Consider the following 18152-nt stretch of genomic DNA (forward strand, 5'->3'; position numbering starts at 1 on the left):
GCTGCCACTTACTGTACATATTGATGAGTCATTTCCTCTTTCAGACTGCTTTTATAACATTTCTTTTGTTTTTGAAGAGTATTTTATTACGGATATAAGACCTGTAGAGTGTAAATCTAATTAATTTTTCCCTTTTCTTTTGGCCAGTCGTTGACAGTTGGATGTGAGACGGTGGATATGACTCTGAGAAGGAATGGACTGGGACAACTAGGCTTCCATGTTCGCCTGGATGGCACAGTAGCTGAGGTATCGTCAGATCACCATCTGCCACACCAGATCTCATACTCATTTATGAAGAATCTTGGCTGTACATGACTGGCTTGTTTGAAGACTTTGTGGTTTTCTCATGCAGGTGGAGGAATACGGCTTTGCCTGGCAGGCGGGACTGAGGCAGGGCAGTCGGTTGGTGGAGATCTGCAAGGTGGCTGCAGTGACGCTGACTCATGAACAGATGATCGACCTGCTGAGGACGTCAGTCACGGTTAAAGTGGTCATCATCCCTCCATATGAAGAAGGGGGGCCTCGCAGGTGCGTGAAAGACTGCATGTTATATTTCTTTGAAGCTAAACTAATGAGTGTGAGTCAGATGCAGATGTTGAGGCAGTGGCTGACAGTACAGGAGGCAGCTGAGCGTTAGCGAGCAGTGATGGAAGGACAAGAGCGAGTTGGAGTGAGTACAGGAAGCTCTTCACTCAAACACACAAAAGCACGGGTGAGATAGTGGCCAGACTCCAATGTTCTGAGAGGATTTTGTGTGGGAGTGTGTGAAAAGAGGAAGCGAGCAAACAGAGAGAAAGAACGAAGTGCGGTTCAAGAGGAAATCAGCGAAACGAGGCACAGAGACAAAAACGAAAGATGCATTTGTTTAACATGAATTAACCAAAATCTGCCATTCTTTCTTTCTTACTCTTCTTCGTATCTAGTCATCTCATCTTTTTTCCTCTCCTCCCGCAATCTATTTCTTTCCTCTGCCGTCCCCCTATCACCACCTTTCATCTACACATAAGGCCTTGACTGAGACAGAATAACGAGGCCTTATGAGTTTCTGATGTGGTGTTTCAGAGGTGAAGAAATAACCACAGTGTGTGTGTGTTTCTGACTGAGAACCAGCGCTCTTAAATACAGTAATTGTGGCTGGCTGTGTGATCGCATAGTGGTTAGATTTCTTTAATGTTGGAGGCAGTTTAATTACACCAAGTTAAATCCCTCTGACACACACACACACACACACACACACACACACACACACACACACACACACACACACACACACACACACACACACACACTGTGGCACTAGAGCAGCTGATAATTAGAGTCTTGCATTTCACTCTTCTCCTCTCCCTCTCTCTGACTCGTTTGCCGTTGTGTGCCAGGCAAGCAGATTGCATGAGATTAAGGCCTGGAATCTGAAAAAAAAAGAGAGACCGAAAAAATAAATAAATAAGTGAGTGGAGGTGATTAATTAGAAATGCATGCCCTGCGCGAATGAAAAGGATGGGAGGGAGTGGGGAGGGAGATAGATAGAGAGAGAGAGAGAGAGACACAAAGGCAGGGTTGAGTGTATTGAGTTGAGAGCTCGGTGAGGACGACATGTCTCAACACCACTGAGAGTGAGAGAAGTGGGTGGAAGAGAGAAAGAAAGAGAAACAGAGACAGGAGTTGGAAGTGTTTTTCCTTGCCGTTCCTGCTCGGCTGTGCACATGCAAGATGGCCGGATACCGTAGACAAGAGTTGTGATGTCAGTGGTATGTTTGACCATGTGAGAGTGCGTGTGCATGTTGGGGAGCTCCAGTTGTGTCACCTCAGCCATTGTGATGGAAGAAATACTGCATGTCAACAGATGTAGGCTCTGCTCGCTCTAAGGTTTGTACTGTAATTGTGTGTGTGTGTGTGTTTGCGTGTGTGTGTGTTTGCATGTGTGTGTGTTTGCATGTGTGTGTGTTTGCGTGTGTATGTGTGTGTGTGTTTGCGTGTGTGTGTGATCAGAGCATCTACTACTATTTATAACTGTGTGGATATTGACTGAGTTGGTCGTATTCTTAAGGTTGATCATCTGTTAGTATTCATAGTATTTTCTAAAGACATGTTTGTTGACGTGTGGGTGTGTGCATCCTTGTTCTGTTTACATCCCTCTAGGCCTGCAACCAGAGCTGAAATGATTAGTTGATTAATCAATCGACAGAAAAATAATTGCCAACTATATTGATTCTCAATTAAAGGTTTTAGTCATCAATTGCTCAATAATTGCTGATTTCAGCTTCTTAAAAATAAGATTTACTACTTTTCTTTCTCATACATCTTTGTAAACTGAACATTTTGGGGTTTTGGACTTTTGGTCAAGATATTTCAACTTCATCTCAGTGAAATGTTTGGATGATTTTTTTAATCTTTCATAGAACAAAATTTGTCGAAAAAATATTATTAAAAAATCTTTGGTAATTGATAATGAAAATATAATAATAAATTACATTTTTACATAATAATAAATTATTTAATTAATTATTTTGTCTATAACGTAACAGAACAGTGAAAAGTGCCCTCTATGATTTCTGGTAGTATTCAAACTAGCAAACATTTGTCATTTTTACATTAAAACAAGACAATTGTCAAAATAGTTGGTGATCAATTTTCTGTTGATCGAACAATTAGTTAACTGGGTAATTGTGGCAGCTCTACATCTCGCTACAGTTTTCATTTGATGACGTATTTATGTTGTTTTAGATGGAAGGAGTGTGTCACCAGGCTCTTGTAATAATCTAGGTTGAACATTAAAGGGATGGTACACTTAATGCAGATAGTTTTGGTGTTATTTAGCCTGATTTTCAGATACAGATATGTACCACCACACCAATACAGTGGAAGTGAATGGAATTTCATTTATACTGCTCAGCATTGAAAAATTACATTTAAAATGACTTACAGCAACTTATTTTGAATCCTGAATTAATGTCCCAGTTATTCAGAGTAATTCACTGTGTACACTATTTTCTGATGAAGATATAATCCCTTAATTTTTTTCTGTAAACCTGAAACAGTTTTAATGAATGATTGTTTAAGTCATTTTGAAACCAAAACACCATAAATTCAGGGGCTCTAGCCTCACAAATGTGAATATTTGCTCATCTAATTGTCTAAGCCAAAACACTATTTTCTGACATTTTACAGTTTAAAACAATAAATAATGAGATAATTGTTGAACAGAGCCTTTAAGGGACACATCACACTGTCCTCACCTCGGTTATTTCAGTCTTCGCTGTGTTTGTTCTCTTTAAGTTCTTTTTTTAATCCCCCTCCTGCTTTGTTTCACCTCACTGTGAATTTCACTTTCATCTCACTTCAACTCTTCACTTCAACACCATTTTTCCACCACCACTGTCATCCTCCTCTCATCTCTTTCCCCCCTCTTCCGCTCGGCATTTTTCTCATCTTAAATACATTATCTATGCATATTTGATGCCCCTTGCCCTACTGTAATAGGCTTTGTGAATAAAATAATGATGATGTGTAGAAGATATTGGGTGTGGGGATACTATGAGAACAAGAAGATCTTTAGTTGAGTGTTGTGTGTGTGTCCTGAGCTGATAAATAAAGATGACCACCCTACCAGCTGGGAGCTCTCTCAGTGATTTCATAATTGATGAGAATAAATGCCAGCTTATCGTTATATGAGGGCTGTTTTCCTCTCATGATGTTTTAATTTTTTATTCTGACAAGGAGCTAAAAGAGTACTTGTCCATTTTATTTTAGAAATTCTGTTTGAAACTGTTTGTGGAGGGAAAAAAAACTCTTGAACTGAGCATGAATTTTAATTTTAACTGTGACCTTGTGCACTAATATATATATTTTTATATATATATATATATATATATATATATAAAGACTTTCAGTGAGAATCTCTTTGATGAGATTAGAGGGCTATCACTTAGCACACACATATGCTCACTTGCCCTCAGTCTCACAGTAGGGAGTCCTGATGTGCCGATAATCAGTTTCCTTTCCTCCCTCTCCCTCCATCGGTGTCAGGGGAGCTCATTAGTGAGCTCTGTTATGTGTCTGCTGTGTGTTTGAGCATCCACAAAGTGTGTTATGAGAGGACGATAATGTGGAGTCTTCCTGAGGAAATTTATTGAGCAGTTTTTACTTGCTGAACTCAGTACAGAGGCCACAGTTCTGGTTCAGCGGAAGTTTAGGTCTTCAGAGAGGAGACTGCTGCTTCTTAATCATTGCTTTTTACTGACCTACAGCTGAGGATCAAACACTATGGAAGAAGGCTGTGTTGGGGAGGCACAATAGGGGTTTGGGAGGGGAGTGACGACATTTAAGAGTCAAGCTTTTGATTCACTTGTGCTCAATGTCCTTTGCCCTCTGTCTCTTCAGGGGCTGCACAGAGGAGTACGAGATGAAAACCATGGAGCAGAAGCCAGAACCTGAGCCTTTGGCGGCAGGCTACAGACCCTCCCCTCGTCCACCATGGCGATGGGACAGCCCACCTATTCCTCCAGGGCTCCACAGCACCCCCAACCCTCAGCGCTGGGCCCCCATGGGCCCACCGCCTCCTCCACTGCCCCGCTCACACAAGGCCCTAATGCCTGTTCCCTACAGAGAGCCCCAACACCTCAACTCCAAGAGGTGAGACTCACATTCAGTTAGTATACTACAGATGATAATTCTCTTTTCATGTGATATAACCAGACAGCAGACAAATGTTACAGCTTTTTAAACAATACTACATGATACGACTGCACCATGATGTTTGATTCATTAACAATTATACAGGGTGTAATCTACAGTAGGTGAGCCATCTTCATATACTGTATTCACAGACTTGTCCTGTTGCCTGGCCACAGATGTCCTAATCACATCCTGTATCTCCTATTTCTAATAGCTTTCATGTAATGCTCATTGATAGCTGTTTTCACCAGTTGAGGAAACAGTCGACCAATCAGAGCTTTGTAGCTGGGATTTAGAACAGGGACGTCGTCAGAAAAATGGCCACAAAAATGAGAGAAAGTGGGGGTGGGATAGATGCAGCTATACAGGTTGCTTTAAGTCAACTAAACTGAAAACCTAATTTGGAATATTTCATCGACTGACAACTTTAAACTTCGACTGCTCCTTACAACTACTACTACAGATTCTGTATTTCATTGTTTCTTAAAAGATTCTTCTGGATATTCTTTTGTAGCTTGTAACAGTTTTCTGTCTATGTTGTTTTACTGTATTGTTGTAACAGTGTGTTTATGCTACCCTCTTGGCCAATTCTCCTTTCAAGAGACTTTTACTTGGAAAATCAAATGAAATGATTTGCTCAAGGCTCCTCTGTCCAAACTAAACATTAAAATTTGTCAAAGTAAGAACAGGTTTAGAATAGTCTTCTGCAGGAATCAGTTTAAATAATTAAACCCTGTTCTCAGTTGGTTACCATGCATATTACTTGGAGCTGGTGTCACACAGCCCACAAGTTAATAACCACAGACTCTAACTGAATCACTTTCTTAAAATTTAGATAAATGGTTTCTTGTGTTGCAGTTGCAGCCTTACGCACACTCCTCACCCCCTGTGCTCTATTTGTGTTTCTCCTGGTTAACAATCACCCTCTGTGTGTCCTCCAGGCCAGTGAGCTACCCAGAGAACCACTACACTCTGTCTCCTGCAGGAGGTGACAGAGTACTGCCCTACAGAAACCCCTCAGCCAGCTTCTCCTCACCCTCCCCAGGCCTTATCGGCCTCTCCACGATGGCACCGCCTGGAATCACACCAGGCCCCTTTGTTCGCTACAAACATTCACCTGACAGGTGTGTGTGTGTGGTCTTTTGTTCTCTGATCTCTCCTCTGTCATCTCTTTGATCTTGATTAAACATGTCCGATGTTACTCATAACAACTGTTTTGTGTGCTTGAGGTGGATCATATCAGTTTAGGAGATAGGCTGTATAATGTGGCGTGTTCAGGTCTGCAGTTAGACATGTATGAACACACTGTCTCCTAGAGGAAGGATCTGTTGTGTGGGCGGCTCTTCCTCACAGTGTGGAGGCTGATAACATCTCGCCCAACCAGAGGAACAGGTTTTATTCAACTGCCATCAGGATGCAAAACAGAAACTGAAAATCAAACTGTTTATTTTTAGGGCTTGCTTTAGGGGATTTTTTATTGTGTGTGTGTCCTTCGCCGTAATTCTCTTTGTGTTCCAGTATAGTTAATTATGTGTATAAGTAATGTGTTTTGGATAGTCTATAGTATGAATAAAGAAATTAACTACAGATATTAGCATTAATGTGTTAATTAATAACTCACACACACCCCCCTCCTCTGTGATCTGTATAGATATGGAACAGGACAGCGCCCCCTGCTGCCCTATGAGCCCCACCTCACCGTGGACATCACCTCCAGTGGAGAGTCTTCCTCAGGCTTCACCAGCCAGGACAGCACCATGGAGCGCTGCAAAACAGGTTCATCACCTTCAAAAAACTACAGCCCCCATGTTCTTACATTTCATTTGCAACAAGTTGTGTACTTGCTCCATTACTCTGAAGCAGTTATAATAAATATTTTTTTATATTAACATTAGGAATTGTCTACCAACTCTGCAGTTCTCTTGGCTCTTCAGTGATTTAGCGTCTTTCAGCTCGTTGTTTTGGTTTTACAGCCTGTGACTTCACTGTTTTTATTCACTGTCATAGTTGTGTGTTCAGCTGATTTAGCAGCTAAAGAGCTGGATATTTCCCTTAGGAGTTGGTGAAGAGCAAAAAGAGGAAGCACAACATTGACTCAACATCACTGTTTAAGTTGACATGGCAAATTTATTCAAACATCCAGCTGATGTATAGAAACATTAATATTTATTTGGAGAAAAGTTTTTGTTCATATGGCAAATCTAAGTCAAGTATTCACTCTTTTTTTTAGCTCTGCTTTTGATCCGAATTCTGTTTCTACTAAGTTCACCAACTATTCGTTAACCATGTCTGTTTAGTGCTGAGCAGCTAGTGTACAGTGTGTTTTTAGAGCTACCTGCTGCAGCCACAGACACTGTGAGAGCAGTAAGAGTGAACCAGAGCAGTAAAGTTGTAGTCAAGACAGCCAGACAATGAGCTGAACCTCACTATAAAGCCTCTGTGAAGCCAAGCAGAGCTGCAAATTCATGTGATTATTCTCTGCAGGCTCATCACTTCTCTCAGCACCTTTCCCATTGCCACATTGTTTTCACATTGTCATTTAATACATTATGGTGACAAAAATATTTATTAATACTGCTTCACAGGAACAGTACTTATTAGACTTGCTAATATTGCTACCTCAAAAGGTATTCTGTGTCCAAAAACTTGGTTATTGCAGGTTGTAAGTTACAGTGTTTCAAAGTGTGTGTTTTGCACAGTAGAGCAGAGATAACTGAGTTTGGTTTAGTGCATTGGTGGGTGGGGGGAGGTCAGTGTTTAAATGTGCTATAAGTATTTAATCCTCTTTGCCAAGCATGGAGGTTCAGTGTAATTTTCTTTAATCCTGTGAGTGTCTGTGTGTGTTTTCGGTCTAGAACCCCTCTGGCATGTCCCAGCGTCATCGTCTCGGGGACCGGGTGTTGGAGGGGGGCAGAGGAGGGTAGCCAGACAGGATGTCCCAGGGAAAGACTCCCCAAACAGACACTCGAAGGTCAGAGTCATCATCACCTTGTCTCATTTGTTCATATGTCACCTTCTGTGCCTCGTTTCCTCTCAGTCTGACTGTTGTCCTCGTGTCCTCTGCAGGGTGAGACTCAGTACTCCAGTCACTCCAGCAGTAACACTCTGTCCAGCAACGCCTCCAGCAGCCACAGCGACGAGCGCTGGTTCGACGGAGGAGGCGGAGGAGAGCGAGGAGGAGGCGGGGGTGACCCGGCTGACCCTGACCCTGACCTTCTCAACAAGGGGGGGTCCAACGATAGCGGCATCGACGCCACGACCCACTACAACAACACTCGCCACGGAAACATGTCCAACAACCAGTCCCACAAGCCCATCCACTGCTCTGCGACCTACAGCGGCATCCAGGAGCTGTCAGTGGGAAGGAGCAGTGGCGGGGGAGAAGCAAGGAGAAGAGAGTCCTCGCCCATCATACCAGCCGCAGCCAATCAGAACAAAGGGTACCGGACAAGGACATTCCCACCTCCTGGCTCTAGTGCTGATAAAATGGATGCTTTCAAACCCAGGTAAGAGACCAAGTCACTGATGAGATGCATCTGTTATGGTGTGTTTTATGAAGATAATGTTAACTAACATTAACCTCAATAAAAGACGGGGCAGATTTATCCCAGATATGTTCTGGCATTCATGGTATGGAGAGCGAATCTTGCACTTTAATGGTGCTTAGCTTAATGGAGAAGGTTTGTACTTGGCAATAGCAAGTTTTGAGAGGCAGTTATCTACCACCACCAAATCACAGCACTGTGATACATGAAAATTCATCTTTAAAGGCCACATGAAGGATTATAGCAGCCTAATCCTTCTGAAACATACAGGTCATCATATGACCTCCTCTGCTTGTGGACCTGTCACTGCCACCCCCACATCATAAATACATACAGCCATTAAACGCACAGACACAGACAGGCTCCGACCACTCTGTGTTGGATTAAAACAATCTGTGTTTAAACCCTGAGACATCTACACTGATGCTGCAGTCTGTGCCTGGGATGTGTTGGAGCAGACATTTGGCCAATAGTGTTGAAAGGTGGATGGTATTTTAGAGGAGTGGGTGCTGAATAAGACCTCCTGAGAGATGAACAGGTGAGTTGGATAATTTGGACATTTTAATAAAATTGTTAATTAGCTTGTTTTGCAGTGAAGACTTGGTTCAGTGGATAAAAGACATTTAAATCCTGCTTTTGTAGTATGTAGCATAGCAGGGTAGTTAAAGTTGTTGATAAATGATAGTATTCCTGTGCCATTTACCTTTGTTGTCAATACAGTTGTATTGACAGACAGTAATATTGTATCTGTAGTGTTGCTAAATGGACACCAACACCTTCACTTTAATTGCATACTCTGTCTTCATCACCTGATCGATGAAAAGTCTGCCAGAAAAAATAAATCTGCCACCCAAAGGGACGACACCTAGAGCTGTAAAAAGACCAGAACTTAGATCAGCCTTTATTTAAAAAAAAAAAAAAGTCAACATTTTGAGAGCATCGAGTGTTTTTTCTGTGTTCCTTATTGTACATGTTTGTTTGCCAGAGGATCTTCCACAACTGTCTCTCATTGCATCATTACTATTTATTCTTTCTTAATGTTTCACAAGGATATTACCCATTGTTAGCAGTCAGGCCCTTTTTGTGACCTGATATATTTCACTGATCCTGTAAAAGGGCAAAGAATTAATAAAAATAGATGTAAAATGTATTTGAGATAGAAAAATCACCACCAAAGTTATTGTTGCTTGTTGCTTCCTGTGATCTAAATATCGGAATAGCTTGCATCATGGTGCATCACACATTATCTGTGACATAGTCTGTTGCGATAATGTGACTGTAAATATAATTTCTCTTCCAATGCAAAGTTAGACAAGCAGATGTTGCCTGTCCTCTGAATAAACTCACTATACCACGAAGGAGCCTTTGAGGAGCTTCCTCAAAAATTTTTTACAATAGTTCATAAAAACTGAAAAGGCTTTAACTGTTGTACTGCACTCAGTATGTGGGGCTAATTGTATGTGTCCTGTCACTTTTACCTACGTTCAACCTAATTATTCACACCCAAGGATGTAATTTCCACCGGGGAACAGAGGAACACGTCCCTGTAATTTAAAAATCCTGTTTTATCGCCTGTCACTGTTCTTCAGGTTGATTTTCTTACCAAAGCGTCCTGAACATTTATTCTCTCACTGTCCATAATCCAGAGGAGAGAAGATAGAGTTGGTAAAAATGTTGATACACTTATTATAGTTGTATTCAGTTATGACCATTAGCTCACAGAAATAAGCTGAACAAGAGGTAGGGAGGTTTTTGTGGGGTTTTGATCGCATGTATATCTGTGTGTCCCATCCGACCTCTCAGGGCCTACACACCGCAGGGTTACAAGACTCCAACAGCGGAGAAAGTGCGGCATGTCCGAGCTGCAACAACAACACCCACTTCAGGTCATTTAAGCTCCATCCCTCTGTCCAGCTCCGCCCCCAAGGCCTTATATGGAAAGAGCAGACAAACCGCCTGGCAGACCGAAGACAACAGCACATCACTGTCAAACGCGATCACGACATCCAGCTCTGACAACAGCAACAGCAAGAAGTAAGACTGAGCTTAAAATCATCAGCTTTGATTTAGTGCTGCTCTCTCTGGACATCTTCATTAACTACCTAGGGGTGGTTTCAAGTACCTGCCCCTACAGCTTTCGCTATGGTCTTGGAGCACAGGAAGTCTTTAAATGAAATGGGTCAACAGAGAGCACACAGACTTAAAACTGACTTATCTGCAGCTAAAACATGACATTGTGTCTTCAGTGGGAAGAACTGGTGAAGAGTCTGGCCAGTGGAGGCTGTGAACCACCGTTATAAAATATGATGCTCAGGTCATTTCAGTTATAGATCAGAATCAGAATCAGAATCAGAATCAGAATCAGAATCAGTTTTATTGCCAAGTATGTTTTCACATACAAGGAATTTTTTCTGGTGACTGGTGCAATTGATCAGCAACAGTGGGGCTCTCTAGCCTTGTTGATGAGGCTAATAGCAGATGGGAAGAAGCTATTTTTGTGGCGAGAGGTTTTGGTCCTGAAGGACCGCAGCCTCCTGCCAGAGGGGAGTGTCTCAAAGAGTTAGTTTAAAGATTAAGTTAGTTAAAGATTAGTAAGTTATTGTAAACATGGAACTTTAATGGAAAGCTCATGAGTGTTTTTCTTTTGGAAGAGCTGCTGCTAAAGTACTGAACTGTAAATGAGCTGGAGGTTTCAGTGGTTTGTGGGCAGACACATGAAAAGACATGACTAAGAAAATACATACTATCCTTTGTGTTTCTGATGCTCATGTCTTGTGTCTCCAGGCAGGTGGATACAAATTCAAAGAACGTGTTTGGACAACCTCGACTCCGAGCATCACTGAGGGACCTGCGCTCTCCACGACGGACGTATAAGAGCACCATCGAGGACGACTTGAAGAAACTGATCATCATGGACAACCCGGGAGAGATGCCACAGAGAGATCCAGTGAGGAAAACACTAACTCTAGTTGACCGCCATATCAGGCTTCAGTTAACAGGTCTACTTTCATGAACTTGTGAACACGGGTCTGATCTCTCTCACTTTTCTCCTTGTAGTCTCCCAGACGAACTTTGCAGCGCACCTTTTCAGATGAGTCGCTGTGCAGCGGGCGCAGGGACGCCAGCTTTGCCAACTCTGAGAACCAGATGACTCCCAACGACGTACTGTTCACCTGCACGCTGCCCACACGCAGACACGCCGTCTCCTCCAACCACATGCAGAGCAAGAAGGGTATGTTTAAACCGCAAAGTGTCATTTTGTTTTCAGGCAGGTGAACAAAACCTATGAGAGCAGTGTTGAATATTCACTGCCAACACTGCTGTGTTGAGTGTATTTGCTGTGAACTCCCATACTTTGGGGACATATGGAGCTCAGTGGGAGTTTGAAAGCATTCCTGTTGTTATTGTAATGCACAAGGTATTTGTTGCATTCATAATTTTGTTCTGTGGGATGTAGATGCCCTTCTTTCATGCAGAAGTCTGTTTACTTACTGTAGCTCTTCTCCTCACCTGTCCCCCAGTCCCTCTGTCTGCATCAGAGCTGTCCCTCACAGAAGTTAGAGACAAAGTTCCCCCCCTGAGGAGGCTGGATCCTGGGCTGATGCCTCTTCCTGACACAGCCTGTGGACTGGAGTGGTCCAGCCTGGTCAACGCTGCTAAAGCATATGAAGGTGAGGAGAGAGACACTGCAGGATTAGGTTTGTTTAACTTAGGCTCAATGTGGGGTTCTTCATGTAATGTATGTGGGGTTTTGTGGGTTTTTCTGATACAGTTTACACCAAAAATTCTTGAATTAGCAGCTGTGCTCAGGCAAGGCAGCGCAGGTTTGTATGTGTTTAAAATTGGCCATCGTATCAGACTTGTGTATGGTTTTTTGGTTAGTTTAATGTTAAACAAATGTAAATTGCACAACAGTATAACTGCTTTGTTGTAACAATAACTTGACAAGGTGGATGGGGGTTTATCGTCTGGAAGTTGGGGGTTAACTGGTTTCACCGTATCTCGGCTGTCTTCTGTCACACGACACTCCTGGGAAAGAGAGCAGGATCTGTGCGTTCATCTACACCTAGTACACGATCGCCTGCTCTGCTTCCCAGCCACTGTTTCTTTTTCCCGGGTCTCTCTGCCGTCCCTCATGTCCTCTGCTGCCACAAAGACGATCGCAGCACAAACACACTAGACTGAAGCCAACACTTGATCCATGGCCTTACCTGCTGCCAGGAGTAATTGAGTCAGATATCCCGAGGGACACCCGAGCAAAAAGACTCTTTTCTGCAGCTTTTTGAAAGTACAATCATGTCTCTCTTTGCAGCACAAAGAGCGGTTTCCCTCTTCTCACTGACTGAGCCGCAGGTTGGAGGTCAAGACATGAGACCAGTCATAAGTCCAGTTCAGTTTCACACTCCTCAGACACCACGGACCACACCAACCTTCAGCGGGTAGGTCGATTTCACTGACAAACAGATGAAACACACAGCATTTGTTGTAAAGTAGCGCAGCTACAGAGCTCTAGAAATTCAGCTTATTTAAATATTCATGGCTTCATCATGGCTCCAGGCATTTGTTTACTTTGTCACCACTGCCACCTTGTGGTAACTCACTGAACTGACAGGATTTGAACTGGGTCCCCAGGTTGTTTACTCCTCTGTGTATTCTCTCTAGAGTAAACAGTTGTTTGAGTTGTAGCACCAGCGTGTATGTTGCCAGAGAGGGTGTTTATTCTACCAGTGAGCAGCAAGAGTAAGAGGATATTCTTGATAATGAAGAGCTTTTTTTTTAGGAGGTTCAAACAGTCATACACAACAGTGAATGCACTTACACACAAACGTCAGCAAACACTGTCTTCCCTCATCACCTGCATGTCTGCTGTGTGTTCTTACAGTGACGAGGTTCCCAACGATTTGTCGGGTCGGCTCTACCACCTGGAAGTCATGTTGAAGCAGCTGAATACTGATCTGGAGAGAGTGAGAATCTTTTGTTTTCCACAATTATTTTATTTCTTCTTCATATTAGGCCTAGTTTCAAACTCAGTACATGATAGTAATGTTATATGCACACACTTTTTCCTTTATTTTAATAATTTAACTGTCCCACTGTAATAAATCACCTCACCTTTATTAGCAGCAATGAATTAAAGTTCCAGTCATCGTCCAGTCACACTGAACCGAACAGTCATCTCTTTTCTTTTCTCTTCGTTTTTTTCTGTCTGCCATCAGGAGAAGCATGATAAAGTCGTTCTGCTCGCGGAGATGGCCAACCTGAGAGAGAACAACCAGCGCTTGCAGGAAGAAAGCCAGACAGCCAGTGAGCAGCTGCGCAAGTTCAGCGTGTTTTTTACCAACCTCAACAAGACAGGAAGTGACCACGAGGCTCACTCCTTAACGCACGAAACCGACTCAAAGAGGGAGTGATGGACAGCTGCAGAAGAAGAAAAGCGTGAAATTCAGGCCAGAGGGAGGGCGAGTGTGAGAGAAATATTCTTTCAGGAGGCAGAGGTCACACTGATGTTACCTCATTCAGCTTCCACTGGACTGCCTTAAACCAGAGAGTAAGAAAAAGACGATTTTTAAATGCAACACTCCCAGCAAGTCTCACCTGTGCACAGACAAAGCAGAGACCCTCCCTCTCTATTCTCTGAGCCTGTTTATTTTTATAAACTGAAGTCAAAAAGTCTTATATATGTAGAAATACTTATGCTACTATGCCGGAGGAGCGACTAGGAGAGGAGAACCTGACTGTTTTTGAGAACACTACATCACCTGGAGAGGCCTAATACTGTTCCTGCAGCGAATCAGCCAAAAAAAAAAAAAGACTTATTACAGACTGCATCTCCCAGAATGCACTAGAAGTAATGGAAGCTCTACAGACTTGGTACTGTAGAAAGATGCCTGTGTGGTACAATTCTCATGTATCAATATTATCTATATTGTACTGATATTGCATAACAGTTGTACTAAAGAGGTATGTGTGTGTAACTGACGGTACAGCGAATACTCTGAAGCATCACAGCACAACAGTGTTTGTGCTCAAGGCTAGATGTGTTTTATTACCCTTTAGTGTGTGTGTGTGTGTGTGTGTGTGTGTGTGAGAGAGAGAGAGAGAGAGAGAGAGAAAGTGGTTGATTGCGATGGTCTGTTAAAGGACAACTGAGTGATGAACAAATTAGTTTACTGTAATATGAAACTTGTGGGCCACAATATTTTTCATTCCTCCGTTTACATGGATGAACCGTGGCCCACAGATGTGAAACAAGCCATCAGCGTGCTGAGGGTAAAATGGTGGATGTCAGAAACTCAGTGACACCAGTATCATATCTCTAATGTAGTGCGTTGTTTTGAATTTAATTTTCACTGTCTCCATTAGTGCCGTATCATCTCAGATCTCAGTGTACTGATAATCATCTTAGCCTAGAGTCGTTATCAGAGAACAGTACTTTTAAATAGTCTTTTTCTTTTTTGTATTATTTAAAGCGATACTTGGACATTTTGGGAAGAATCTAAACTTACTCGCTTTCTGGCGGAGATGAAAAGATTGACACCACCATCACTCTAACCACTTCAAACGCTTCTCCCTCATAACTAACTGTTATCAGCTCAGATTAGACTGGAAACAGCTGCCACGGATTTATTAAAGTAACAAAATCTCCCTACCAGCACATCTGAAGGTCAGTATTTAACATCTCCTTTGTTCAAGTACAAAGCCCAACTTGATATAAACTACAATTTACCGTTGTTTTGGGTTTTTTTGGCCAGTAGCAGTAACTTTCCTGGTTGCCTGGCAACTGGTCCCGGTGTTGGACCAAGTTCTGTGACCAGATTAGAAATTTCTTCAAGCTACTGCAAATCTATTATTTTTACTTATCTTATGATATCACATGTAACATGATGCCTTGAGAACCTGCCCTTAAGGTACCATTTTTTTTCTTTTCATCTTGGTCAGGGAATATTTTGTCCATCCTATACGTTATGAGCTTAAATATAGTGTAGTATAATTTGGTGTAATTATAATTAAACATAAAAAATCTGAATTGATAACGGATTTTAAAGTTCTACAGAAAACAAATAATGTCATGGATTCAGTGAGTTATGCTGTAGGCTACAAAGTGGAAAATAAAGAAAGCCGAATTAACTATTAGTGGTTCCTGTTAATGTAAGTGATGTGTTAACAACTATCACTGAATTACTTTGATATGATATAAAACTTAAAGACATGATGATCCTCAGGCAAGCGAGCTTTGTTTTGCTATGATTTCTTAGTGGTTTTATGGAACGAATCTAAAAAATATGTGCATCATGTCTGTGTGTCAGATTTAACTGAGTTACAACAAACAAATTGTGTTGATAATTGGGCCAAAATACAATAACCAAACATGGTTATGAGTCATGGTTATGTCAATCTAATTGTTTGACTCTAAGCAAGAAAGCGAATTAGTGTTTTTCCCAAAAAGTCAAACTATTCCTACAACTGCGTCTCCTTTGTGTATTAATCTAAATGAAGCTATGTCACCAGTAACGTGTGCTTATAGAAAAAATTTTACTGTACATGAAACTCACTGGACAACACTGAAGCTCCTTCATATCAAAACCAGTCTGTCTGTGTGTGTGTGTGTGTGTGTGTGTGTGTGTGTGTGTGTGTGTGTGTGTGTGTGTGTGTGTGTGTGTGTGGATTTGTCCCTGTGTTCTGTGATAAACCCAAATGAACACAAAAGACACTATTTATACTGCTAGCTTGCTTAACGATATTGTCTACTATATCTATTTTTCATACAGAAAAGTGTGTATCTGTGTTTTTTGGATGCTGGTACTGAATGGACAATACATCCCTGCAGAGGATGAATCTTATCTTCCTGTTTCATAATGTGATCCTGTTTATTAATTGCTGATAAAATTGTACTAAATTCTCATCTCCTGCTCTGCCCTGTTGAACAGCTCCAGCTCCGTCAGGAGGTTTCCTCTGGTCTGACTGGATCTGTTCGTTTGAATTTTACAACTTGCTCAGGTTTCTCAAGATGCTGTTAATAACACTATACCATCAGTGAGGGGTGGGCGATATGAGGCATTGTACTGTGAGACAATTTAGATTTGTCTGCAATCAGACATGTTGACATATTGTTTATACCATCGTAGTTATCCCTTCAATATTTCTGGGTGTTTAAGGTCATTGGAGGCCAATCAGTTAGCAATTCATGTGCAGGATTAGCCCAAAACAGACAAATTAAAAACAGTTTCTCAATTGATTTTCCATAAAGTTTACATCATTATCTTGATATACAAATGTATATGCAATGATAAAGGCTCCATATCACCCACTCCTACTCTCAGAAATACTTCTCTTTTACTGACACAATAGGGAACAAGTGTTGAGTCTGAGCTAGAAAGACAACTGCCATTTTTCCCTGTTTCTCTTCAGCCCACAGAAAAACAAAAAAAAAACAAAAACAAAATACATCTGCTTCCGTGTCACCACTTCCTTGCTCTTCTGAAACCAGTTTTACAGCTTCAAGTTGGGCTGTCGTCATCCCATTACCTTTGATACCAGTAACGTTTGTACCTAAACCTCTTTAGACTTTTTGTGCTGTGGGTTCAGACATACTACTTTTATCAGTCTGTCATAATCAGATTCAGGCTTTAATGGGGTTCAGGTACTCCTCAGAAGGCTCCTGTTCTTGTTATGGTTTCAGGTTTCGACATTTTTAAGGAGGTTAGATCAGGCTCCAAGTGACACACTCCTGTTAGTCCTCCAGGAGGAAATCCTTCACTCATGCAGCTTCAGAGGTGTAGCTGTGATTTTAGTATCTGCAAGTCTTAATCTTTAGTTTGCTTATGTAAAAGGGGTTCCTTTTTATATATATATATATATATATATATATATATATACATTTTGTCCATGTTATGTATAATTTTAAGCTATTTATAGGCTACACAACGATCCCTGTTGAACAAATCAATAATTCATTATTAAGGTTAATGGTAATATTGTATAACTAGGTTTGTTTCTAGATGTTAAATATTTTGATAATTTATTTTTTAACATTGGCCACTGTTGCAGACAATAGTGAAGATGAGAGGGTACTGTGTTTTTATTTGTGTATGCCGTTTTATTTCTGATCTGTGTACAAAATTGATTTGTATGATTCCTTTATTATTTTTTGTCTTTCCTCAGCACATTGCAGCGTTCTGCATGTGGCAGAGGGACATGACACGCAGACAGACACGTTTTGTTGAACATTGTTTTCTTTGGGTTGTAATGATAACTTGTACATTTAAAAGTGTAAATTATGTTTTCATTATTTTATAAAAAATATATTAAAAACTATCAGAACATCTGCTGATTTTCATTATCTTTCAAATGTAAGACTTTCTTTGGTGTAACTTTTCAAGTTACGCAATCGATAGTAAACTCCATTGTAATGAATGTTTTGTTTTGGGGTTGTTGTTTTTTTTGTCATTTTGTACAATAGTTTTATGTATGAAGTAAATGCACATAATATTTAAAGCCCAATGTCACATCTTCAAATTGTTTGATTTCTTAACCCCAAAAAAAGTTTATTTTATGTTGCTGTAAAACAAAAACAGCAAAAACTCACATTTTAGAAGCTGGGACCAGAGTGTTTGGTGTCTGAACTGGTTAATCACTGTATCAATATCATAGTTTCTGTTAATCCACTTTTCGCTTTGACACCAGGGGAAAAAGAATCTTTATTACTGGACCTCTAGATTTTGCAGACTTTAAACAAGCAGCACTTTTAAGCTGCAAGTCAATTTAAGAAGCTGACAGTTGGCACCTATTTCAATCAACATATTTGTATTAGAAATAGATTTTGCAGAACAATCTCAACTAATAATTTTGGTAATTTTTCCAAAGAAGAGAAAATCAAACATTTGCTTGAGAGTGCTGCTTCCCTTGGTTTTATATTACAGCAAACTGGATATT

The 18152-nt window shown here is 41.1% G+C and overlaps 1 protein-coding gene across 1 annotated transcript in view; it reads left to right on the forward strand.

Moving 5' to 3' along the window:
- sipa1l3 (signal-induced proliferation-associated 1 like 3) overlaps positions 1–17542 on the forward strand; it is a 74100-nt gene extending 56558 nt beyond the window's left edge. The window contains exons 11-24 of the mRNA XM_071496227.1: positions 148–246; positions 353–528; positions 4381–4632; positions 5616–5798; positions 6326–6450; positions 7530–7645; positions 7741–8180; positions 10023–10253; positions 11004–11166; positions 11277–11451; positions 11741–11890; positions 12532–12658; positions 13102–13183; positions 13436–17542. Of these exons, the coding sequence (XP_071352328.1) occupies positions 148–246; positions 353–528; positions 4381–4632; positions 5616–5798; positions 6326–6450; positions 7530–7645; positions 7741–8180; positions 10023–10253; positions 11004–11166; positions 11277–11451; positions 11741–11890; positions 12532–12658; positions 13102–13183; positions 13436–13630 (2514 nt within the window). The 3' untranslated portion in view covers positions 13631–17542. The remainder of the gene's footprint in view (positions 1–147; positions 247–352; positions 529–4380; positions 4633–5615; positions 5799–6325; positions 6451–7529; positions 7646–7740; positions 8181–10022; positions 10254–11003; positions 11167–11276; positions 11452–11740; positions 11891–12531; positions 12659–13101; positions 13184–13435) is intronic.
- The last annotated feature ends 610 nt before the right edge of the window (positions 17543–18152 follow it).

Source organism: Trachinotus anak, unplaced genomic scaffold (genome assembly GCF_046630095.1).
Source record: "Trachinotus anak isolate AG129_WGS33_773 ecotype Australia unplaced genomic scaffold, CSIRO_AGI_Tana_v1 ptg000014l, whole genome shotgun sequence".
Classification (NCBI taxonomy): domain Eukaryota; kingdom Metazoa; phylum Chordata; class Actinopteri; order Carangiformes; family Carangidae; genus Trachinotus; species Trachinotus anak.